This window comes from Nyctibius grandis, chromosome 8 (genome assembly GCF_013368605.1).
Source record: "Nyctibius grandis isolate bNycGra1 chromosome 8, bNycGra1.pri, whole genome shotgun sequence".
In the NCBI taxonomy this organism is placed as follows: domain Eukaryota; kingdom Metazoa; phylum Chordata; class Aves; order Nyctibiiformes; family Nyctibiidae; genus Nyctibius; species Nyctibius grandis.
This window is the reverse complement of record NC_090665.1, coordinates 19824320-19850026: the sequence shown is the minus strand read 5'-3', so window position 1 is coordinate 19850026 and position 25707 is coordinate 19824320. Positions and strand designations below refer to the sequence as shown.

The following is a 25707-nucleotide window of genomic DNA, read 5'->3' as shown; positions in this document are numbered from 1 at the left end:
TGCCGGTTTAATTAGAAACGAACGAGTTAAACCCAAGCGCCACAGGAATTTTAAGTTCTCGGTCAGCTTCCATAAGGTCTTTAATTGTAAGGGTCTGAAGCGCCAGGGGTGCCTGGGGATAGGGCAGAGGCGGCGTCGGCCGCTCTGAGGAGGAACTGCCCGGACTGTGTAGCTCTGGCGCGTCCGTGTGGGGAGAGTTCCCGCCGCGCAGCTCGGCTCCTCGGGCCTGAGGGTTGTAGCTCGGCTCCTCGGGCCTGAGGGTTGTAGCTCGGCCTAATAAAGCCGCGGGTGCCTCTGCCCCTGTTGCCTGGTGCCGTTTGTTCGAACCGGGGGTGGCGTTCGGCGGCTCGGAGCCGCAGCCGGGGCTGCGGGACGTTCCTGGGGGAGGGGTGTGTCGCGGCGTTCCGAGACGCGCCCGGCCCTCAGCCCCGCCCGGGCACTGCCCGCTCCCGGTTCAGGATCAGGTTTCCTGCGGCCGGGGCGGGACGCGGGGGAGGCAGGTGCCCGCGGTCCGGGGCGGGCTGTGCCAGGGCGGCCGCCTCCCCGTCCCCGCCTGCTGGGGCCGCGCCGCGGCCGTGGGCAGCGCCGGCGGCGGGAGGGGGCGCGTCCCTGCGCCGCAGGCCGGGGCCGCGGTGGGCGGCGGGCTGGGGCTGGAGCCGGCGGGTCCGTGCGGCCCCGCGCTGCTCTCCCGCCGTCAGCATGAAGGTCGAGTTTGCCCCCATCAACATCCCCCTAAAGAGAAGGATCCAGACAGTCGCCGTGCTGCAGTGGATCTTCTCCTTTCTCCTGCTGGGTAACAGCCTTCCTCCTTCCTGCCCCTGCCCCAGAGACAGAAGGGAAAGAATCGGCTTTTTCCTTAACCGGTGTCACTCGTGGGCATCGGCCCGTGTCCCCCTGTGGTTCCGCGTGGGAGGAGAGGTGGCCGGGCCGTGAGCGGCTCCCCGGCCAACCCCGGGCGGGCAGGAGCCTCGCACTTGCGGGCTTGGGCCTTCTCTTGCCTGCAGGCTGCGGATGGCTTTTTACCTTTTGGGGCGGTCTGTTTCTTTCTATGGATTCTTTTCCAAATGATCTTAAACAACTAGTGACCGCGGCTCCTCACTGAGACACCCACTAGGTTTCTGACAACTAACAACTTTTGTTGAACATGAGCATAAAGGCTGGTATATGACTAATGCTGTTTTCATTACTGATTTTGTAAAATAACTATATACTGTAGTTCAATAAAATTCTTATTTAACTAGGTGATGAAAATTAGCAAGGATCAACAGCGAACTGGCTTAAATGCAGCCACTTCCATAGCTTTATGCAAAATGTCCTCACTTGCTTTAAGAAAGTGTTCCTAACAATTCTACTTGGTAAACGTTTTCCACCGATTATTTCTCTGTAGTGAATTTTCTTAATAGACTCCTATCACTAAACATCTATTCACAGCAGCAAATCTTATTCTCATGGGTAGTTATCTTGACCTTGATAAAATGAGTCACTTGATAAGGTAAGCTAAGCTTTAACTCTCTGGGACCAGATCCATGGATTGTGTAAGTTGGCAAGTGGTTATTGAATGGTCTGTGTGGAACAAAACTGTTCTGAGGTACAGAGCAACTGACTACCTGTGTGTTACTCGAAATGTTGGAATGCTTTACAATCAGCTATGCTTTAGGGCTTACAAGAAAAGGAATGTGTGTGTATCCTCCTTGTATATCTTGCAAATGTAGTATCAATCAGATGGTGGTCTGATGTGTTTCAGACAATTGTTTTTAGGTTGTTAGCCCACACATAAATGATTTGGTTATGCAGGGACGTGTGGAGGGTATGAAGCACCTTCACAGATTTATCCTTAGCATTTGGCTGGTTTATGTTACCTCTAAATTGTATGTGATTGGACTATAAACAGTTCACGTTTGTGGCTACATTGTAAATAGCCAGTGCTTTTAATTTTCTGTTATTGAATGAGATCTTGGCATATCCCATTATTCCAGTCTAACGATAAGGCAGTGGAAGTTCAGTGGCAGCGGAAGGAAACAATTTTTTCTCCTAGCCTGGCTGGTAACAACGCTGCAGAAAATCACATCCTTTTGTGCTTACTAGAAGTGATGGGGCTGCAGAAAATCCACTCTTGCTGCGCTTCAGTGGGAGAAGTAGGCAGCTGTCTTCTGCAGCTGGTGCTGCCTGGGAATAAACATCAAGGAAAGTCAACAAGGAGGTGGTCTTATGGCTGGTTATGTTGAATATAGTGAGTGCATGATCATGAAAAAATCTGTTTGCAAGAATGCCTGAATTTTGGTGGGCAAATTGATTCTAATAATAATCATCTGCTTGTGCTTTCATGGGGTTGTTTATCTTTAGAGCTAACCAAGGTGACCTTGTCATTTTGTAGGCATACCCTTTCAGTCACAGGACAGTTGGAGTGATCTGGCCAAAAAGTTTCACTTAGCTCCAGGAAAATTCAGATGGCTGAATCCTAAATGACTTAAAAAAGTGAAAAATGGATTGGTTTCTACATTCTGAATTGCTATTATGTAGGGATTTTTCAGCCTTTTTTTTGGTCTGCTGAGCAGGCAGAGTGTGGAAACATTGTTTGTAAGCTCTTGAATACAAAAGTGACACTTTCAAATCGTGCAGGGGATGCCGCAGTACAAGTGAAATACTGTGTGAATTCATCCCCGGATAGGTTGGAGGGGTAGGTGTTGTTTGGGGGTTGGTATATGGCTGGAACTAGTTTATACCAAGCAAGATCTCCTGTAGATTCAGTCTTTCTTATGTAAAAATCTCTGCATGTGAAAACATGAACAGGTAACACCGTATGATAACTGATTATTCATATTATAGATATGGGGATTCTGTTCAGAGCAGTGAATAAATACTGTACTGGTTAGTTCCTAAAGTTGTCCATCTAGGTATGTGGTGAGGTGCCATGGACTGATAGGACTAACAGATAAAGTAAGATAACTGTAAAAATTGGTGCCCTGAATGACAAAAGCTGAGTTGGGTAATGATATCCTTTAAATCTGGGAAGTGACATGTGAGAACATGATTTGGCACACGGAGTAAGCTGTAAGGGGAACGTGAGTCTATTACAACTTAGAATCCATCATGTGACTTGGATGGAAGACTCTGAAAATCAAGCATTGGTTTTATCTTCCTGGCTGAGACACGTAAGAGTAGCTGAATTTAATGTAAAAAGCACATTGTGTTGGTCTTTGCCACTTGCACTCCAGGCTTGCTTTGTTGTAATGCTACATGGTTTTCTGAGACCATGGAATTGCTGATTGAAAATGCCTTCTTGCTTGTGTGACTAAAGGCTACTCACAAGTTGGCCTGAAATACATATATGCAATAGTTGTTGAAGACTCGGAAACTCATCACCGCTTGTAGAAAGAGCAAATCAGTCAACAAGTACTGAACAAAGAGCTGCAGTAGCACGGTACAAACAAGAAAGTTCTGCTTCTTCGCACAGCGTACTGGCTTGGGCTGGGTCTGCACTACAGATACATTGCATCTGCTGCAGAGCATAAGCAGAATAGACATGCCTCTGCCTCAAAATAGCTGTACAGATGTGCACAGAATTTCATTACGTACAAAAGGAACCTCTTTAAAATTCCGGGTGTACATTCCTGTGATTTCCTGCTCTGTACTGCAAGCTGCCAAAGTTCGCCCTCAAGCAGAAAACACAAGTTCTCATTGTAGCAGTGGTTCTTCTGTTAGTTATCCAGGGGCATGACACCAGAAACAAAAATAAGTTCTGTGATCTGTAATAATACTGTGATCTGTATCTGAGAGCTTCTGGATTAGATGAGAAGTGCCCACCTAACAGTTTCCCACCCTGTGCCAGCTGAAACTGCATTATGGTTTCCTATCTTACGTGCTCTACGTGCAGCAGGCTAAAACAGATTAGGTAAAGTTCCATGAAAAAGAAGAGTGTTTTAAATGGGCTGTCTATGTGATATCAGCCTGGAGTCTAGAACTAAACTAAAGCTATGAAAACTGAAAAACAGGAAACACTAAAATGATGCTGTTTCTTGCTGTATTAAGCAGAAATCCAGAACAGCTTCAGGCTGAAGCATAGTTTCAAGTCGTTAGTGTTTCACTGCTGAAACAGGCAATATATGGAGTTTTGCAATTTCAGAGTACCTACTTTGGAAAAAAAGCTGAAACAGACAATTTTGATAGGAGCAGTTTTATGCCTGTAATTACTGTTGTTAGATGTTCCTCAGCTAGGGCAGGGGCTAACAGTTGCGGGGCAGGTCTGGCCCTGTTCCAAGCTCGTGCAGCACCCATATCATGTCTGCCTGTGAAGCTGTGTGCTGATACCTGCTTGTGATGTCTCTGTGCCATTGTCCAGCCCAACCCCAGGCAGAAAGTCACCTGGAGAAATGAAAACTCCAAGCCTGTAAGTGCTGCTGGACCGACTAGGGGTGAGAGAAGAGAGCTCAGGTCACTCCCATATTTGTATTGTAGGTTTCACGGTACATATACACAAAAGAAATTGACACCATCGATGAATGCAATGGATGTCCCTGGTGTTTAGCATGAAATATTTTTTTTTAAGCTTGGAAATATTTTTCTTAAGAACTTTGACTGAATTTATTTTGCTGCAGTTAATAGTATGTCTGATATCCTCCTGTTAGGAACTGGTGTAGGTTTGCTGTTTCTCACACAGTTATTGAGCAGCGATTTACCCTTGGTACGTAAGCGTGCTGCAGGGGTGGGTTGTGTGCCTCACTACTGCACATCTGAGAGTTTGGTTCAGGTTGTATCGGGAGGTGATCACTACCTAGGCAGGAGGTAGATCAAAGGGTTCATTTAAAGGCAAAACAATTTAAACACAGAAAAATCAATGAGGTTTGGTTTAAGTGCTGCTTTGCAGGTACTCTAGCCTTTTGTATTTCTTCCTCTCTGATGTACACAAATCAAATAACAGCATTTTGGAGAAAATAAAGCTAGAAGGTCAGTTGGTGAGCTTATCATCTGCCAGCTTCTGTGCATTTCATGTGAAAAGGCACAGTAGGATTTGAGCATGAACAAAATAAAATGCAGAACTAGGTAGCTTGGGTGGAGAGGTGGTGTCTTGGTCCAGACAATGAGAGAGAGAAATGAGAGAGAGTTTAACCCTATAACAAGGATACCAGGATTTTGTTTTGAGACAAGGTGGTGGTAGGGGAGAATGGTGCATCTTCTGTGGCTCACTTCCCAGGTCCAGCAGTGGCACACTGGCTTACTGGGGACCTAGGGGGTGACTGTTGTGCATGCACCCCTGTGTTTATTTGCAAAATACTTAATAATACAAAATCAGTACATAATAAAAGGTATACTTTAATATGCATGAAGCCACAAAATAATATGCTAAAGACGTTGGTGTATATTAAAGTACATCCTGTTCTCTAGTGGTTAAACTTCTGTGCATGTAGCATGTAGGATGAAGTGCTCTGTTAATTGAAGTTGGCTGGAGACAGTTTTGAGTTGTGGATCTGGCTTCCCCAAAAGAATAGAAATGATGAAACGTTTGCCACAGAGTGATATATTGCTTCTGGAGTAATAAGTGACTTAAGTGTTGGGAAAGCAGGTGTCAGTGTAATGTGCTAAAGCAAAAAACCACCTTTTCCCCAAACATGTCATGATGTTTTGTTATCTGGTGCTGATTTAATTAATCAGCTGTAGGAGGCTAACTAAAATGGTCTCATTCTTCCTCAAAGCCTTTTTTAAAAAACTCTCTTTTGATACCTAAGAAAACTCAGCTAAGCTCTATGAGCCTTTCCTGGCAAGCTGGCTGGTATTGCTGCTTGTTTTTGTCAGTCTGTATTTGTCTGTCCCTGAAGCTTGTTGCTGGCCCATGGGCAGGAACTGATGTGTGATGACAGAGAATAACAGGGTACTTACTGATACTCGGCTGACTAGTATTTCTAGGAATGCGACCTCTGTCACCTGCATCTTAGGGAGGGGGTTTAACCATGTATCCATGTATATTTGTTTGTATCTCTCGAGAATAAGAAGAGAAAAAACGGCTGTGCTGCATCAGGGCAGAGGATGTGGCTTGGCAACCTGTATGTGAGCATAACTGATAGTGGATGCCTAAGAAGAAATAAAAGAAACAGGAAATAAGTAGACTAAATTTGGCATGCTGTCTCAGGATTTGGTAATTAGTAACCTGGGGATTTACTGTATCCAGACCACTCTATCTACAAGTCAATAGTGCCTAATGCTCTGTATCTCTAGTTTATCAGTATTTGCCAGTGGAAGGTCTGCTTGCTTGGGAACTGGAATCAAATTCCAGAGTAAATAAGCCTTTAAACCAGCCTCCAAACCTTGGCATCTGAGGGTTTCTGTTTATTATCATAGTAGTGTTGAAATACAGCTCCCATGGTAGGAATGCTCAAATATCCTTGTGACTGGGGCTCCCAGTTGTGACCAATAAACGGACAAAGGACCTTCACTACACTGTTGTAAGTGTATCAGCATGGTTGTTGAAGAATATGCCATCTTTCATTTTTTTTCCGCTGTGGCCATAAATGTAAGGAATGATTTTTTCACCTTGCTTTGTGTATTGGTATGCACGTGTACTCATAAAGCCCAGAAAAGTACAATATTAAAAATCATATCTCTACCTGTGTACTCACTAGAATGCCAGTGGGATAAAGATGTCCTGTTTATCACGTCCTTTGTGGGATGAGGTTCAAATCACTGACCTCTGGAAGTCTCCAGCTCATTTAAGACATAGCAGCTCAATGTGTTTAGAGGAAGCTTTGCTAAGGGCATGTGGGAAACAGCAAGAGCTGGCTCATAGTTCAGACCTGTCTGAGTTGTTGAGTGGTCTGGAGGTCTTGGTGCGAGCTGGTTTGCGTGGCTTTGTGGGGTACTACGGAGAGCCTGTAGTGCTGTCTGGATTGAGACGAGCGCCCTGGCCACCTAGGATACTCCTGCACTGGCCGGGCATGGTCTGTGACTGGTCTGAGAGTAATGGGAGGCTTTTCTTTTAGTGGACAATCTTAGATTTGGTGGCCCTCACAATAGATATTACAGAAACATTTTTGACTCCTTAGTAACTGCAGATGCATTTAGAGCTTCCAGTTGCTGGGATTACCTGTATTTCCCCACCCAATGTGCTGGTTTCCTACTTCCTATCTCTGTGGTATTTAACTATTTTATGAATTTGGTGCCCACAGCTGCAAACTTAGAGCCTGTTTAATGAAGGAAGCATCAAGTGTTCAAACATCATTGGGCAGGATGGCTGCCAGCTAACACTATATGGAATATTTTTCATCAATTTCCTGCAGTCAATGAGTATCCACATGTTGTAAATGGGGAAATGGAGGAAAAGGAATGTAAAGTCTTGCCAGTGCTGGCTGGCAAACCAGCTGTTCAGAGTCCCATGGCAGTGATTTGTCTTTTAATCTGTATTGTTTCCCTTTTCCCCCACTGTTCCAATACACCACGGAGATACTTTCAAAGATTTAATCCAAGTTTAAGCAAAAAATTATGCTTACAGTGTACACTGGAACTACATCCAAGGAGGTAATGATATAGAAAAGAGCCAAATTCCAAGTTATTAACCTTTTGCCTGGAATTTGTTTATGAATGTAGGTAAAGTGGTTGCCATTTATTTACTCTCAGCCTTCTCTGAAGGAGAAAACACTGGTTTTGTGTTTATAGGCTGATTGGGTTTGAGTCATCAGTGTTTAACTCACCTTGCAGGCTGTTAATGCATTGAAATAATAAGGAGGTATGGTAGAAGGAATTTACTTTGTGTGTCTCATTGCGAATGCAATTATAAACTAGCTTCTTCCTACAAGATGCTGAGCTCCACTCAGGAGTGCTGACACACTTGTCTCCCCATACCTTACATGCACATAGGAACGTGTTCTAGCTAGAGCAAAGCAGTGAGCTCATTGATCTCGTGTATGTTTATCTGCATGGTATTAAACAGTGCTGTCTGGCACTTACTGCTGCTGATTTAATTAGCTCTTACAACAAGGATACTTTGATCCAAAGCATCTTTCAGCTATTTTACTATCAGGAAACTGATAGTAAAAAGCCATGTGATTCTGCACTGAGCCAAAAGTCCTTATGAAAGGAAGGGTAGGAAATATAAATACTTGTCAATTTTTGTGTAACAACTTGAAATTAATTGATTTATGGCAATTAAAAAACTTCTCATACTTATTCAAACTTAGGCTGTGAACCTGGGCATCCTGTCCAGATTAGCATTCCTAGAAATTTCTATAGTTTCGGGATCTCTTCTTCAAAGAATAGGTAATGACTTTTCCTCAAAGTATTTCTGTGCTCTATTTTGAAGTGTTGCTAGTGTGGGATTCCCAGTGAGTTCTCCCTCCGGAGCAGTGGAATTGAGTGTCATCTTTCAGCTGTGTTACTCATCCTGCATTAACGATGTTCCCTAGAACTCGTCGTTGCAGCTTTTGGGAGTTTTCCACATCGGCTTTGGAGGTCTGTGGGCCTTAGTTAGCTGTGGTATTTTTCTAGAGCTTTTACTGAGGTGCTTCTCTGTGCAAGACCAGGGTTGCCTGTTTAAGCAGGAAGCAATGAGCTTCGATACTGATGGTACTGAAGAATGGAGTATCCATCAAAACAGTAGACTTGATCCTGCTTCTCGTTTTGTTTATGGTTGTTCCCTTCTCCCTTCCTCGGAGCAAATGCAATTCCTTACTTTCCTGCTCATTCCCTGCCAGAAATGGGAATGTTCATCCCTTTCTTTCCTACTCAATCTAGCCAGCAGCTTTGGTTGCTCTGTCTGCTTCTGGATTCTGCAGTCGTTCTCAGTTACCCCATGACAATATATCAATTTCTACTCTGAAGGCACAGTTAAATGAGGATGAGGGCAAGTTGGCAGAAGTTTGGAAAAAAATAACGATTCAGGTTGGAGGAAACACAAGAGTGCCAATAGGCCAAGTTAAGCTCTGAATTTCAGCAGCTCAAAACCTGCTTGGTATAGGGAATCTGCTGTGAGTTTTCAATGCCCAAGTAATCTCTCTCTTGAATGAAGCTGATCTTAACTAGGATGAGTGGTTTTTACTGTCGGTCCATCTGCTTATTAGTTTTCAGTTCTGGTAGTATTTACATTGTGTTAGTCAAATTATTGCCTGATATACTTCTGTTATTTTTTTACTCCGCTCTACTTATGTATTTAGCTCAGTATGTTTCACTGGTATAACTCCTTTTAGGACATAACAGGATATTGCCCTCATGAAAGCCAGTCAATTGTGGGACATACAAAGTACCACCTCTGCTTTGTAAAATATCACAGAAAAACACCTGTTTCATACAACTTTGCTTGTTGAGACTTCCAGTGAGGACTGGGCCCTGTTTTGCTTGCCATTGTATAAATACATGAATTTAAAGCCCTGGCTCCCTTGCAAACCTGGAATTCAGCATCTACTGAATTACTCTGATCCTGATGTGTTTTGTTCACAAGACATCGGAGGGTGCAGGCTGCTGCAGGGTGTACTACAGGGCAGGGAGCAGCAGGTACAGCTGTACTGTGCTTCAGCTGACTCTGTCCATAGCTGCTTGAGTGTCTGCAAGAGTGCAAAATTCTGCAAGTCCTACAAAGGTAATGTTTCCATAGGGAGTTTCCATGAATAATTATTTCAGGGTTGAGCCCCAAAGTAACATATTTTGTTTAATCAAACAACTTTTTCTGGCTTTTTGAATTGTGTGTAATATACTTCCTATGTATTGTTATTGTGGTAGGATGTTACAATTCTTATTAACCTGAGTCTGAAAGTATCAGGACTTAAAATTGCTGTTGTTTTCCCAGAGCAAAGGTGAGTTTCCACTTAACAGTGACATGTTTAGAGGCTGAAATGGAACCTCTTAATGTTTTGGTCTTGCCTAATGCATCTCCTTGGCCAGTCACAGAGCACTCTTCACAGGGAGCAGAACTACCGTGCCTATTTTATAGGTAGAGAAATTAAGAAACAGAAAAGGAAAATGATTGCCTGACACCACTCCTGTTAGAAAAGAGATCTTGCTGTGGCCCTCTTTCCTTCCCTAGCTCTCCTCTTCTCACTCACTGGAGCATCACATCTTTGTTAGCTCTTGCTGTCTCCTTTTATTCTGCCCTAGCTAAACCAGATGCTCTCTGCCAAACATTAGTGTTCACCCTCACCATGGGGAGAAGACAAGTGTGTTGGTTCTCAGCTTACGCTTTTTTAAAATTAAAGTAAACCAGCATCATCTTAGGCTTATTTGTCCAGTTGTGCAGTAGAGTAAGAAATACAGACTGAGGTGATACACCCTTGCAGGTGTTTCACCCTCAGTGTAACAACATTCACACTACGTGGAATAAGCTAACTTCAATTTGTATGCATGTTGATAGCATCTGTAATAAAATTCTCAGGGCTGGGAATTCAAGATCTTAAAAGGAAACAGGCATGATCAATGCTTGCTATGGTTTCCTTTTTTTGTCTATTGTAGCAGAGTGTTGCTGTGGATTATTCGTGATCCTGATCCTGAGCAACTTCTGGTTCCTTGCTGTTCTGTACCTGCTGTGGCTCTACCTCGACTGGGAAACGCCATGCACAGGGGGCAGACGGTCCCAGTGGGTCAGAAGCTGGACTGTTTGGAAGTACTTTAGGGAATACTTTCCCATTCACGTGAGTAAAAGGTTTCTCACAGAACTGTAAACATTAGAACAGAGACAGCTTGAATAGCCATGAGCGTGGACAAACGTCTAAGACTCATCTGTGGTAAAATTCTAATACTTATTCCAAGGTGAACCTAACTTCTTTTAAAACATGGGAAGTCTAAGATTTAGTGACAAAAAGGGGCAGGGGCTGATTTTCTACTTGGACTGTTGGGCCACAAGATAGTGCCTCAGCACAGTAAATGCTAGACATGATATCTTGAGACACATGTATTTAAACTTTGTTCATCTGTAAAGTGGGACAGTAGTTGGAAGTACTCAGAGGGAAATGAATTGTCATCGGTTCTGTGACCTGTCAGTGTACAATGTCCATACTTGTTTTTGAGAATCCTTCTGAGGTAAATTATAATGTCCTCCCTGTCTCTATTTTTCAGCTTGTAAAAACTTCAGATCTGAGTCCAAATCACAACTACTTACTTGGCTTTCACCCTCATGGGGTCCTGGTAGCTGGAGCCTTTGGAAACTTTTGCACCGGTCGAAGTTTCACGAATTTATTTCCTGGGCTTACTCCATATCTTCATATCATGCCCATCTGGTTCGGCTGTCCCTTCTTCAGGGAATACATAATGAGTGCTGGTAGGTAAAAGCAGAATGTCTCAGCTGTTGCTCCATATAACAGCTGCTGCTTCAAATGTAGGGTCTATTCCTGTACCTATAAATGGTAAGTAATTTCACTTCAGAACGATCAACATTGGTGCTAAATTAAACCTCTGTTTTATGGTGAACTGTTGTTGCAAAACAATTTGAAAGGTTTTATTAATAATTTCGTTAAACTATATCACTGAGATTTTTTTCTTTCTGAAAAAATTGCTGTTTTTCGCTTGAACTATAAGACAGCAGTACTGTGTACCAGTTATTTACAAGAAGAGAAGGACATATTAATTTATAACATTATTTAGTCATTGTACAGACACTTGTAAACAAATTGAGGATAAATGTTTTACCTGAAAGGCATAAAGTCCTACTCATTACAAATATCTTTCTAGTCGGAAGTTCATTATGTACTTCTGACTCCGGTCCCATATTATAAATTTGTGTCATTTTAATGGAGATGTAAACTCTAAAGACAGGAACTTTTTTTCTCTGTTCTGAGCAGCACGTGTCATAAAGGAGTGTGATATTCATGACTGGTACTGCAGTAATAAAAGATAAAAATAAGCAATAGAGTTTGGGGAACAGAAGAATGTATAATGAAGTCAGGACTAGTGTTCCCCCACAGCGGTTTAATACAGGAGTTCTTTTATTTAAATTCATTAAACTAGAGCATTTGAATAAGTACGGTCTGGTGCAGAAGACTAGGTTTGGGAGACAGAGATCTAGCTCGTGTTTCCGACTGCAACACAGACACTGTGATTTCAGATAAGCTATTCAACTGCTCCATTCATAGAAACATGCTAGGATGTTGTTCAGATTAATATCAGAATTGCATATCCGTGTATACTTCAACATGCCAGAGAATGCCCTTCCATGCAAATGTTATTTCTGAGGGGATTTTTTTGGTCTTGCAAAGTTAAGGGATTGTCAGTGGTGGAAGACGACAGTTTTGAACATTGCCTAGCCTGTAAGTCAGCTTTACGTGTTTTTGGCATCTTGACCCATAGAAACAAATGTTTACCTGCTAGATGAGAAATAACTTGAGTGAAAAGCATGCTAAAGAATAGTCAGCATTGTAGCTTGTTTTTCACAGGTATGTAGCTGATAAACTAGAGGGGACCTTCAGTATAATACAGGCTATCAGTCAAATCATAAAACACTTGTAAAAATCTTCCATGAACTGAGAGCCATGCTCCTAGCACATTGTTTCGTCTCCCAGTCTTTTGCTGCTTGTCACACTGGAGTTTTCATCATCAGGAAGAGCAGTTGCAGCATTACCGAGCTGTTGTGTGAGTGGGTGGGGAACAGTGCCCTGCATGCAGGCTGACATCTCTGCTTCAGCAGGGAGATAAATTTGTCCTGGGCAAAGACAGTGGCTCTTGCTTCTCTTCCAGAGAAAATGCATACTGACGGGTGAATGAGCATCACTCAAATTATTTGTGAGTCTCAGGTCAGCTGCATTTTTCAGAGTAACAGTGACTGTGAAGACATATATGGCAAATGGAAGTAGCTTTTTACTGAGGTCTGAACTTGCTCCAGTAGCAAGCTATTTCTTTTGGTGGCCAACTCTCAAAACTACATCACAATCATCTTGCCTTTCTGGTGAGATTTTTATAATCCATGTTTTAATGTCCCTCATGGGGAAAAAAGAAAGTGGGTAAAAGGAGATCAAGTATTTGCTTGGCATCCAAAAGAGCATGCTTTGATGCTAGCCATGTTAAAAAACAAACAAAAAAACCAATCCCAAACAAAAAAAAAAAACCATTCCCCCCCCCCCCCCCAAAAAAAAACAACACGACAAACTAGACTTGATCTCTAGCTTGTCATTTAGACTATATTACTTCAACATAATGTAACTAAATGTGGCTTTTGGGTAAATGGTACCACTATGAGCCTTTGAAGTAAAACTTAGGGCCCTAAGGAACTCTGGTGGGGTCAGGTGCATATCTGTTAGAAAGGGGATTTTCCAAAGTGCCGAGTTCAGAGCAAGGTCTAAGTCGATGTTAAAGGCTTGTACAGCAGTGTGCCTTTGATTAGAAGTATTAGGAGTACCAGGAAAGCTTCATATATTCTGCTATTTTAGCCTAAATAGATTGTTGGGTGCCAGGCCCTGGTTACCAGAGAGTGAGCTGATGCAGTCTTTGGGTATGGTACAAGTGAGGCTTTTCTGCTTCTTCTACGCTGTCGTGCCATTGCCTTGGATGGAGCTGCTGCTTTATAGCTTTGAAAAGAACGAAGGGGATCAGCTTGTCACTGTAGATCCGTGTTTGAGTTCACAAGTTCTCTATTCATTCTGTTAAACCCTCTGTGCCTGTGTTTATATGTACCTTCTGTATGGCTTTAGCTGCTGCCTCTCAAGAGTATCCGCTGCCATTCGACTCTTCTGTTCTTAGGCACAGAATCTCTCTGAGGGGGAGTTAAGTTGGCAGAAGAGCACACTCTTCCCTGAAGATCTCAAAACTCCTGTGATAGGCAAACAGCATGTAGCTTATCAGTGTGAAATCAAAGGACTTACCTAAGACCAAATCTGTTGCAGAGCAAGGGGACTGAACGCAAATCTTTGAACCCTGCCCTGTGCTGTAATCATTTTCAAACATAATTTAGATTTTTAAAAATATTTCTTAAATTCCACTGTACTTGTACACGAAGATCCAGTGATCACTCTTAAAATATTTGCTCCTGAAGGAATGGTTTCCGCATCCAAGGAGAGTGTCTCATACGTGCTGAATAATGAAGGAGGTGGCCACGCATCTGTCATTGTGATCGGAGGAGCAGAGGAAGCTCTGGATGCACATCCTGGAAGTTTAACTTTGAACATCCTCAAAAGGAAGGGCTTTATTAAAATGGCCTTGAAACACGGGTAGGTGTCTCACCTGGGCTGCTGCAGTAGGTATGCTTTGAATACAGATTGATTCTTAAATATAGTTTATATTATATACAGTAAAATCATATAATTAGAATTTGAAAGAGTTACTTGTCTAAGAATGTGCAGATGTCTGGCATAGGAGCCAGTCTGTCCACCTAGATCCAATCTGGGAATGTTGAAAACTCCCTTTGACTTTCATAATTTGTAAGCAGTAGGTGTTATTAGCATATCTGGGTGTTTTGTTTCAGTTGTTTTTTGCACTAGCAAAGAGTAAGAATTATGAAACAATATTAGTAAATCTTGGCTGTTACTGCTGAGTGAAGCAGACATTCTGTTTTCTGTTCTGTAAATGGAAGTTATATTAAGATAGAATTTTCTTATCATTTTAAGGAAACAACAAAAAAATATTAGAAAGCTAGGCCCTGTTTTATTACATCACTGAAAATTGTGGTCTAGGAAGATTTGTTTTCACCTTTATTCTAAAGACTTTCTTTTGAAGATTGTTATTTGCAAAAGTAAGTTTCTGGGAATTTTTGGTGAAAATCTCAAGAAAAACTACCTTGCTTTTTACTACCAAACAGCCACCAGTGTGTAACTAAACAGAGATGTTATTAATACCTGCTGAGTGATGTACACAGTATAAGCTATTGTGTTTGTGCTGGAATGGTCTAGATGTCTTGTATACTAGAAATATTGAAACCAGTGACTTGTTCCTGCTAAGCTTTCTGAACAGTTCCCAGGATTATATATTGACATGCGAAGCAATGAGAAAAAAATACTAATCTTGAGAAATCTGTAACAGTTTTTTAAGCTATTAACTGGAAAAAAGGTGGTCTCTGAGAAGGAGAGCTCTCTGTTTTCACACAGAATGCTAAGGTCCATTTTTCCTGGAAACTATTCTATGCCAAAATTCTAAGAGGGTTTCTTATACATATCACTAGGAGTCTCATAAAGGACCTGTTCTCCGATAAAGTAACATTTTAGTCTAATTTGTACCCAGAAACAACACTTGTGCATTTAAATTAGGACTTCAGTGCCTAAATGAGTCTTTAGTCCAGTGGTATCCTAAACGTTATCAGTAGCTTTTATTTTTTTAACCATAAAGTTTAGAATAATATTTAAGTGCTTTTTTTTTTGAGCGTGTCCATAAATGTCTGATCTGTCAGATCGCAAAGGTTGGTGTTTATCTTTCGTCTACACTGATTTGGATTGGGAAACTAGATACACCTGTGCCTCTTGTGGCCTTGATTTCAAAAGCATCCGCAACACACAACAACAAGATCGGGACACTCACAAAACACAGGAATGGCCCCCTCCTTCCTTATGAAGTCCTTTGTTTCAAATGATGGCCCTCCTCTTTAAGAAAGAGGCTTAGTCGTCTAGAGCCCTCCAGTAGGGTGGTAATGCCTGTCTCTGCCCAAGTGACTTGAAACCTACACCTCACACATGGTCACCTTAACCACGAGGCTACAAGTCATTCTGGGTCTGAGCACCGGCAAGAAAAACTGCTTCTACATGAAGTGTAGGAATCCTGACTTCATTTTTGTACAGTGGGGCTGTGGGACATTAGGGCAGTATGACTCTAGCCGTTACAGCTCTTGCAGCACTGTCGGCAGTCCTGAGCTCTTGTCCAAAGACTTTGCATCCAGTGAAACAAGCTTCCAACTCATGTGGAAATAAAAGGGCGAGGGAGGCTTGCGAGAGGTGGATGAGAAGGACCACCTGCCAACAGTGCCTGCATATTTTTCTGGTGCTTTTGATCTGCAGCATCAAATACCGAGAGAGGAAGGGACAATGCAGAGACCTGTGCTCTCTGGCCCTGGCTCCTGTACTGCCAGCACAGAGAAGCTGTGCTTCCTTGGCTAGGAACTTGACAAATGTGCTCTGAGTATGTCAGCAAAAGTCCTCTGTGCTTTGGAAGAGACATTTTGGTCTGAGGTAGTAGAGATATCTGATATGAAGAAATCCTAAAGACATGAAACAAATGATGAATCAGCTAACTTATCTTTAGTTTCACAATTGTAAGTTACTTATTTCTCTGTCTCAACCTCCTACAGAGCATCTTGCAAAAGTCTTTACCAGGTTAAAACAAATCCCACAGTCTCAGGGTGCTTATTGCACCACAAGATGTTCCTGTTTGTCTTAGTGTTGTAGTAAAAAGTGGCGTATTTACACAGCCACAGTATGTACCAGGCTTTCTGATACTTCCTTTACAGGTGGCTGAGTGATATATGTTCTGTTTGAGAAAGGACCTCTGAGCAGACACCAGTCAGAACAGTGAGTGGCAATGACAGTCTTTGGAGGTCCTCAGGCTTGACAAGCTGTAGAAGCAGTTGTTTTTCCCATACAGGTGGGTTTTGATTGTCCACAGTACTTTCCAGCTAGCTCTGTCCTCAGTGAATCCTCCTCAGGTGTTCAGAGCTCTGCAGTAATTGATCCCAACAATATTATAGCAATGCTGTTATTTTACAGTAAGGTTTTTCTCAAAGATAGTATGGGCTGAATGGAGCTAAGATATAGAAGCGAAGACTTAAAGCAAATAAAATACCTCTGTATCCTTCAGAGACTGCTTAGGATTACCCTGCTCTTTTTTCTTTAAACTGTGTAGGATACTATAATGAAACTAAGCATTAATCAAAAAGCATGCTGCAGTCAAAGTTTTAAATATAGTGGTGTTTTTGCCTGTTGGAGACAACTGCACTGATTCCATCAGCCTAAGTAGTTTGTCCAGGAGCTAGTCAGTGCCCTTGCTCCTAAGCCAGTTCATCAACTAAATGAGAATTCATTAGGCTGTGCAGGAGCCAAAGTGAGTTAGTATAATTTCTGTGGGTAGGATTTGACCTCTGGTAATAATGGGTTAAGGCTAGTGTTTTCGAAGAAGTCTGGAGGAAGCAGGATTTCACTGGGAATTGGACAGCAGAGGAACTTGGCGCTGCACTCCTGTCTGTAAGGATGTCTGGTTTTTATCACGTTTTTGTGCTGAAATGAAGTGCGTGCGTTACTCCGGTCAAAAGGCAGAGGAAGGCCGAGATCTGGTTTTGACGCCACCCAGCTGGGAGCATTATAAGGTTAGCTATGAGGCTTCTTTGCTTGCCAAAGGAGAAAATACAGTGGAACAAGGGTGGACTTGCTGAAATAGTGATGGATGATAATCATAATTATGATATATATAATTATTATTTTTTATGATTATGAACAGTCATAAAAAGTTGTCATGAGTAGCAAGCAGCTAAATACTGCCCAGAAGCTAGTTGCTAGTTATATACCAATCACCACTTTTTTTTTTTTTTAAACCCAAAAAACCCAAAGCAGCTGCATATCAGGAGAGTTGAATGCCTGTTGCTGATGAAGTCTAGAGCTGCCAAAGCTTTCTGTGCTGGTTGTTGTGATACCGTTTCCACGCTGCTGATGTGAACTGCAGTGCAGGTGCAGGCTGACGTGGGATTCTCAGTATGTTCATTGTTTTACAGGGCTCATCTGGTCCCAGTGTTTTCCTTTGGTGAAAATGAACTATTCAAGCAAGTTGCAAACCCCAAAGGTTCATGGCTCAGAAATGTACAGGAGAAGTTGCAAAAGATAATGGGCTTTGCTTTACCGCTGTTTCATGCTAGAGGAGTATTTCAATACAGTTTTGGCTTAGTACCTTACAGGCAACCTATTCATACTGTTGGTAAGTTCCCTGTGCCTTTTCTAATGCTTTTGCGAATGTTTAAAAACGTGTGTTACTAATATCTGTGTGAATTTATAAATCTGTTCTAACAGAAACAATTGGTTACTGTGCATCTAAAGCCAAGTATGTGAGGTTTAAAATAAATATTTCCTTTTCTTTTTTTTAATTCCTTTCCTCCGCCAATTAAAAGAGGGGATTCTTTTCTTCCTTTCCCCTTTCTGTCCCAGGCCAAATCTTATTCTTAATTCACAGTTATTCACAGGCTTCTACCCTCAGCAATCCTCAAGGAAACCCAAGGGGTTGTCCAGTCCATACCAGAGGGCTGCCACAGCTCTGCAGCTCTTGCTGCGGATTCTGGATGCTGCAGTGATTTTGTAAGATGCCCAGCACCTTCATTTCTTAGCCCTGCACAGAAGCAGCAGTTGGGTGGTTCAGCTGGTGCATGGCCACTGCAGCGGTGCTCCAGAGCAAGGTTAGGGGAAGGAGCTGGTGCAGTCCTGACGCGGTGCTTATCAGGACAGGGGAGAGACAGAGGAGGGAAGGGAGAGGGTGCCTTGCGGCAGCTCTGCCGCAGCCCTTAGCAGGCTGCTGCTTAGATGGCATTGCAGCTCCCTAGGGTGGTTCCTTCCCTTTTGTTTTTGTGGTTTTTTTTTTTCTGTGGAAAGATCCATTCATGTTTAATTGAGAGCATGCATACCATGTCGACAGGCAGTTTGGAAGAGAGTTTTTTCTCCAAAAGCTTTCATCCCTGGTTGTCTACTGTCACTGGAGTGTAGGACTGAATGTCTTTTGATTTTTAATGGCTTTAACTAGTGCTATTGACAACCACACCTTTAAAAAGAGTTGTGCGGCGCATCATGTGGAGGGAATAGCTGTCTGTCTGTGTGTTTTGGATAAATCATTTTTAAGTTCTGAGCTGAGTGAACTAATGAAGCCTATTTCTACAGAAAAGTAAATTGAGCTTTTCTGGTATTCCACAAGGGACGTTTAAGAAGGCCCTCCCATTAATGGAGGGATGATTTGATTTTAGTATGTTTAAGACAAAAGTGTAGCTCTTTTTATGTTAAACTTCATGCAGCTCTGTATCTTACCAGAGCATGTAGCTAAATGTTTTAGAAAAGATTTAATTTTTAAAGCCCACATTGTGCACAGGCAGGGTAAAAATGTCACCTAGTTTAAAGCCAAAAAGTTTTCAAAGCATTGGAATGAGAACAATGTATTTTCTGCAGTTTTTCCTTGGGCTGATGACATCGAGGCTGTTCTGAATGTCTTTTACTTTGAGGCAAATCTTCATCATTGTAATAGTTATTGCAAGGACAGAGGTGGTCCATGGATAAAGCACAGGAGTCCTTCAAATCAGCAAGACCAGAGTCTTGCGATAGAATTTGTTGTATGATCTCAAGAAATCCCTTACCTTTGGTGTCTCTGTTTCCTCATGTTTAAAAACTATCACCATGTCCCTGCATTCTTGTGGGGGGGGGGGTCTCAGTATGGCTCAACACGGCTTTGAAAGTGTTAGCTCAGCCCCTGAAAGCTGCAGAGTCACGTTGAGCTCCACCCGAGCCAGTTAGCCTTGTTGACAACGTGGCCGGGTATCGGCGAGTTTCCTCCTAGTTCAGAAGCCGTGGTTCCTAAAGCAAGGAGATGCAATTCAGCAAAACCAAGGTCCATGAAGTCTGAGTGTTTTGGGTTTGATGAGTGAAGTACTTTTGTTTTTCCTGAAAATTATTACTGCTTTTCAGAAATAGAATCAACTCTAAAGTATCAAGTTAAGCAAGTTGCTTAAAGCTGCACAGAAAATTAGAGAGACAAGTGTAGTTTCCAGTTTCACAAGAAATCTCCACTCTTAGGAGGACACTGCTGCAGAAGGGCTTGGAGGTGGTTTGGTGTTTCCAGTCATGCTTCTGGAAATCCTGTATTGGATGTATATTGATTTCACCCCGCCAAGGTATTGCTCAACGCAGGGCTGGGTTCCCACCCCTAGGCACGTGAAGTCTGAATTTCAGCATCGTGTAGGGCCCAAAAGCTGTTGGCAGCTGACGCTGCAGCAGGAAAATGCAGAATCAGCCCCTTTGTCGTACTGGCTAGACTTCCCTTCCCTTTAGTCAACACCATCCAATCTGACGTGGCAACATCTGTTGAAAGGGATATTCGAGTACCTCCGTACACTCCTGGGGGGTGCTTTTAACTCTGCTTTTCTACAGACTTCCTCTGTAATCTTGGTCGGGTCTATTAAGCTGTCGGTGCCTCCAGTGCAAGAACAGCTGTCAAAATCTGTAGTGATTGAACAACACGAGGAAGACTGAGGTTATGGGAAGCTTCTCTTAGCATATCGCAGGATTTTTAGCCATAGCTTTTTATGGAGGAGGAGGCTGCCCTCTGGACTTCTGTGTAATTACCTCCCATGCTCCCTCTTGCTCTCACTCCGACAGAGCAGGTAGCAGGCTTTGTGCAGTGCCTGGAGAACATTTTGGTTGGAATATTTGTGGGCAATGGGTGGTTCAGAGACACCTTACAGGGTTTGAGGGTTTTACATGCTACCGCTCCCTAGGCTGAGGTAGCCAACAACATTTCTGGCGCTGGTGCAGTGATACCTGTTTTGAATAAATCAGAAGATACCTGTATTTCCTTCAGTCTTGTTCATGTGGCTGCATGGCTGAGGGCACCACTGTCCTCTTAGGCACGTCCCTCACATGCCATACCTTTAGTATTCAAAACAGAAGATGGTGAGAAGGTACGTTTTTTAAATGCTACTTTGAACTTGTGCCATACTACCCTGATGGCAAGACAGCACGTAGCCTGTGGGATTGTATGTTGAAGTGTAAACTGCTCCTTCAAGTTAGAGCTTAATTCCCCTCCTCATTTGCTCTTTTGCTGCCAAACTGAAATGATGGGGGTTTTAAATTCATTTTATCAGAACTTGAGCAAAAGGAAGCAGAGAACCAGACCCAGGGCTGAGGTTTGTGAAAGGTAGGATCAGGCCCCAGGGCAAGAGAATTGTGCTGTGATTCTGCGACCTTGTTGGGAGCTGTGGTGAAGCTGTTACAGGAGGGAGAGCAGTTCTACTTAAAAAGAGACTTCAATTAAGCTAATGCTGCTGTTGTGTTTGATTTACAGTGGGAAGCCCCATCCCTGTAAAACAGAACTTGAACCCCACCACTGAAGAGATTGAACAGCTACATGCATTGTACCTACAGAAACTAAGAAAATTATTTGAAGAACACAAAAGAAATTATGGGATCCCTGAGCATAAATCTCTCATCTTTGAGTAGCAAATTACAATTTGTAATTCCAAATCTCACGGAAAAAACAGTGTGTGCGGAAAGATGTCTTTCTTGCAATCTGTATTTTGCAATCTGTAATTATCCTTGTGTAAGGAATAATTTTAAGAGGGGATTATTAGATGATTTATTGATTTTTATCTTACTCTTGGGAGGAAAAAAAAAATCCTTAGGGTGTGAACCTTGAAGCCAGTACTGTTTTGAGTTGTCCTTTTAGGTTCATCTGTACCAGAAATGCTAGTGAGAGACTCCACATGGATGTTCTTGCCACCACGGTACCTAACCATAGCTTGAGCAGAGGAAATTGCCCCAGCAGGAGATCACGAGCAGGAAAAGTAAAAACCGAGAAGTCTGTCATTAGAAGTTGAGAGACTTACTGGCATCTATCAAACATGACATCGGGTTGTTCTCTGAATATCAGAAAACCCTGCTGCTCTTCCATAGAAGTGAAGGTGTATGTTTTCAGCAGATGGCTACTATAAGCTATTAACATGTGAATTCAAGAATAAATAGGAGCTTTCTGCCCTGAATAGGATATCGGCAAAAGTGGTTTGTCCAGGTCACAGAGCAGAGCAAACCCTTTGGAGGAGAACAGTGTGTTAAGTTTTCTGTGTGCATGTATATGCTGGGCAGTGGGAAGCACTGAATGATGTGACTTTTTTTGGACAACCTGTGCTTTGGATTGTCAGTTTGGAAGATGAAGCAGCTTTGTTTGGTAGTTCCAGCCTCAGAGGGAGATGGCGGGCACCGGACAGAAGTGTACCGAGGAAGTGAGTGGGGCAATCGTGTGAACTTTACATCTTGTGCAAATTAAAAATTATTATATGCCAAGAACTTCCACAGAAGGAACGGGAGCCCAGTTTATTCAGTCTAGTTCTGAAACTTCACCAAGGAAAGTGTACTTGATATGTGCCTTTTTCTTCCCCACTGATAGATGTGGGGAAGTATGTGGAAAGCTGTGCCGCAGTGTGACACAGCTGTACTGGCCAAGGCAGTGTGAGCACAGCTCTAGGGTGCAGCAGGTTAAGAGGATGCTTTGTATACAAACCAGGTGCCTAATTTGAGAGAAGGTTTATCCTAAATGTGGATATCCATTTAAGAGAGAAGAGAAGAGAAGAGAAGAGAAGAGAAGAGAAGAGAAGAGAAGAGAAGAGAAGAGAAGAGAAGAGAAGAGAAGAGAAGAGAAGAGAAGAGAAGAGAAGAGAAGAGAGCTCTTAGCCAACTCTTTTCAGTTGAAATGCCTAGTCTTGGAGATGATGGTGTGTGAAGAGAATTATAGTATACTACTGAATTTTCTGTGAGATAAATCCTTGTATTTGTAAATGCTTTCTGTCTGCACATGGACTTTGCAGATCTGGTTTTATTGAAGTGTTTGGTTTGCTTTAAGCAGTTTTGATGCCTGAATATTACATCAGTTAGGTGCTCTGACAGGACATGAACGGGTTTGTTAGTCAGCCTGGGGCCTCTGCAGCTGGGTCAGTTCAGGACTGGTGTGCTCCAGGAATAGCAGCATTGGCTCCACAAAGGCAGTGGACACATTGTGTGCTTGCTGGGCTGGAGTCTCCTTAGAAGAAGTTGGGACTTTGGGGAAAAAGTTAAAACTCTGGAAAGAAAAGATCTTAGCAAGATGAAGGTCTTTAAAGAAAAGAGGAAGTATCTCTGCTCCTATGGAGTGGACTCCTAATGAACCAAAGCTGAGTCAGTATTTGCCAGACAGAGTGGATGTATGTTGGTCTGACGTGCTCCAGAAAAACCTCCAGCAACAGGTTGGTTTTCTTAGGAGAACTGTGCCTTCTAGTGCCTCTCATTCAGAGGTGACCAGCACTGAGCCGGTGAATCCTGCTCTCGCTTTCTCTAGGACGACAGATGTCTTTCTGTGAGCCAGGGCTAGAATCCGCGATGCCTGAAGTAGCAGCCCCCTCTTCCCTGACAGACTGCTGTCCATGTGCCTGCAATTCACCTCTGCTCTTCTTGAGCTTTCTTGGCACCACATATGCTTGCCCTTCCTTCCCACACTTCTGCTGCTTGATGATCACTGTGGTGTAGACATCTTACTTCCTCGCTCTCTGTCCATCTTTCCCTGGGTTAAGATCTCTGAAGGATGCTCTATGTGTACAAAATATTGAGTGGCAGCTTATCGTTCAGCAGAAATGCGTTTTAGGAGCAGGGTCTGAGAAGAGGAAGCACTGTGACTGTACGTGTTTAACGCAAGCTTAAGATCAGGACTGCTTTAGCTCTTGGAAGGGCATCTAGGGAGGTCAAACATGGCAGGTTTGATACCTGGGAAGAGATCTCTAGGGTCCTGAGGACTGTAGTAGTTGATGAGCCCCAAGTAGTCATTTTGCTTAGCCAGCTGTGAGAAATTTCCTTTGGATTTGTTAGTTTGCTGCCTGCTCTTATGAGTAGTGCTGATGTATTCATGAAAGAAGAATTTGGAGTCTATGTCAGACTGTTCTCTCCTACATCATCTGCTCTAATGAGATATTTCCTCTCATTCTCAGTCTGCTGTTTACCTTAATGATAGAGAAGCTCAGGATGTAAATTTAAAAGCATTAGCGTTGGTTGAGGATGGGAAGTAACAATGGATTGTTGTTGATCAAATCAGCCAAAACTTCCAGAGAATATGCGGCTACTGATTTTGAGGCAATACCTGGTCCAGAGGGTACCCTCCGAACAGGCTGACCTCTGAATTCCATGAGAAAATTGTTTGTGGGCCCTGAATACCGTCTGTAACTGGCACAGTTAGAACAAGTAAAGATTACGTCACTGTGACTACTGACATTTTCATTGCTTTGCAACACAGGAAGACAGAGAAAAAAAGAAAACAAGATCTCCAAGCTATTTAAATATATATTGTTGCTCAATAAATGTTGCATATTGCTTATGATGGTCCGTCCAAACTACCTTTTAGTAACAAATTGTCTAGTGTATCTCGGACTATTTTAAAATAGAATAGCAGTCTCTAAACCTGATAGGCTCTGGGTCATCTAAAATATTTACCTCTGCCTTAGTGTGTGGGTTTGTAAAACAGCCCTGCCATACTGAGCTTAAAGACCAGAGCCCTGGAAGAGGTAGACCCGTTGTGGCTAGTGTAGGCATCAATCCTACCGTTGCTGCAGCCACGAGGAGGCTGCCCGTGCTTGGTAGAGTCAGTATCCACACAGTCCTCAGTTGAAGTTCATGTTTCACAAAGCAAGAGCAGGCAGGTAGTAGGGAATGGTGACACTCCCTCTGCCCAAACCGTGATTAGAAGGATCAGGTGGTGCTCAGATTGCTGGTGGGATGTCCACAATTACTGGGACCTGCTTTGTGGTGCGTTTCTCTTTGTGCCTTTTAATGACACTGGTAATCCCAGGGATGCTAGTCATCTATCAACAAGATAGCTCCTCCACCTCTATGCCATGCAAACGCTGCCTCTGCAGTGTGCTCAGGCTGACAGTGCCTGCCTGTTCCCTTGTGGGCGAACATCTCTTTGCCAAATTCTGTTTACAGAAAGTCTTTACGCATCAATCCTCAAGAATTCTGACTTTGTGAACTACAAAGCGTATTTTAAGCTTTTTAACTTTTTATGGTACCTGTAAAATATGAACGTCAGTTGTTTCAATGATAGCTGTGGTAAGGAGGTGTGAGATAATAAAGGTTTGTACCAAAGTGTGCATGTGCTGACTGGAATTCAAATACGCATAACTGCCGTTGGGTGAGGGACCTTTGGAGCCTGATTGAACTCAGGAGGCCCTATGAGACTAGCTAGAAGGCTGTGGTCATAACATGCTGAGGAATGAGGGGGGGGCAGCGAAGATGGAGCGATTGCTCGCTAAAGTCTCCTGAGGGCTCACCTGAAGCCAGGCTCCTGCTGGCAGTCCCAAGGGGTCTGAGGAAGAGGTGATCCATGGCAGGGAAGGGCTGGGCTGCAGCAGCTCACACCAGGAGCACGGTGCCAAGGGGATGCAGTGGGGAAGCAGGAGCACAGGAGGATGGGCAACTCCTCTGAGGAACGGGTGAAACAACAGGTTTTGGAGTTGAATTCAGCTTAAGTTTAAGGATAAGTTTGAATTTTAAGTTAAACTCACATCAAAGAGTCAAAGTCTTGGTATCTGTACCCTAGAAGGAAGAGCAAACCCTGCAGGGGCTCTGCTTAACTCTAGGAACTGGGCGACTAAATAGCTGCTTGGCATAAACAGAGTGTTGCGTTTGTCTGATGGGAAGCGGAAAACCAGCCACATTAAAACACTGATGTATTTTAGCTGTTGGTTTTTTGGTTTTTTTTTTCAATGTATGGCAATGTTTATCCTACCAGCTGCACTGACAGGTATGAATTCCCAAGCCTGGGAAAGGCTAACTGGGTTTTGTTATTGTTTTAATACTTTATGGAATGATCCCACTTTATGGAATGATCTCTGTATACTATAAAGGGGAAAAATGGATAAAAAGGGAAGTGGCTTCAGGTTGCTTTGAAGTAGTCTCATTATACCCACGTGTATGGATATGGGAGGTGTGTCATGGTTTATCAATGGATCAGCATCACATCCTGATTTTGCTGATACACTAAAAAGAAGCAAGTTATGCCTGTAAAGCAAGAAACACAAAAACGAGGAGAGCAACTGACCTGTCATGCTTCTTGAAGTGCTGCAGCAACACTAAT

At 43.0% G+C, this 25707-nt stretch overlaps 1 protein-coding gene across 1 annotated transcript; it reads left to right on the top strand.

Moving 5' to 3' along the window:
• The first annotated feature begins 594 nt into the window (after nt 1-594).
• MOGAT1 (monoacylglycerol O-acyltransferase 1) lies at nt 595-25308 on the top strand. Its single transcript, XM_068405967.1, has 6 exons — nt 595-793; nt 10426-10604; nt 11029-11230; nt 13934-14108; nt 17585-17784; nt 20902-25308. The coding sequence occupies exons 1-6, from the start codon at nt 700-702 to the stop codon at nt 21054-21056; spliced, it is 1005 nt and encodes a 334-aa protein (XP_068262068.1). The 5' UTR covers nt 595-699; the 3' UTR covers nt 21057-25308.
• Nucleotides 25309-25707: the final 399 nt, after the last annotated feature.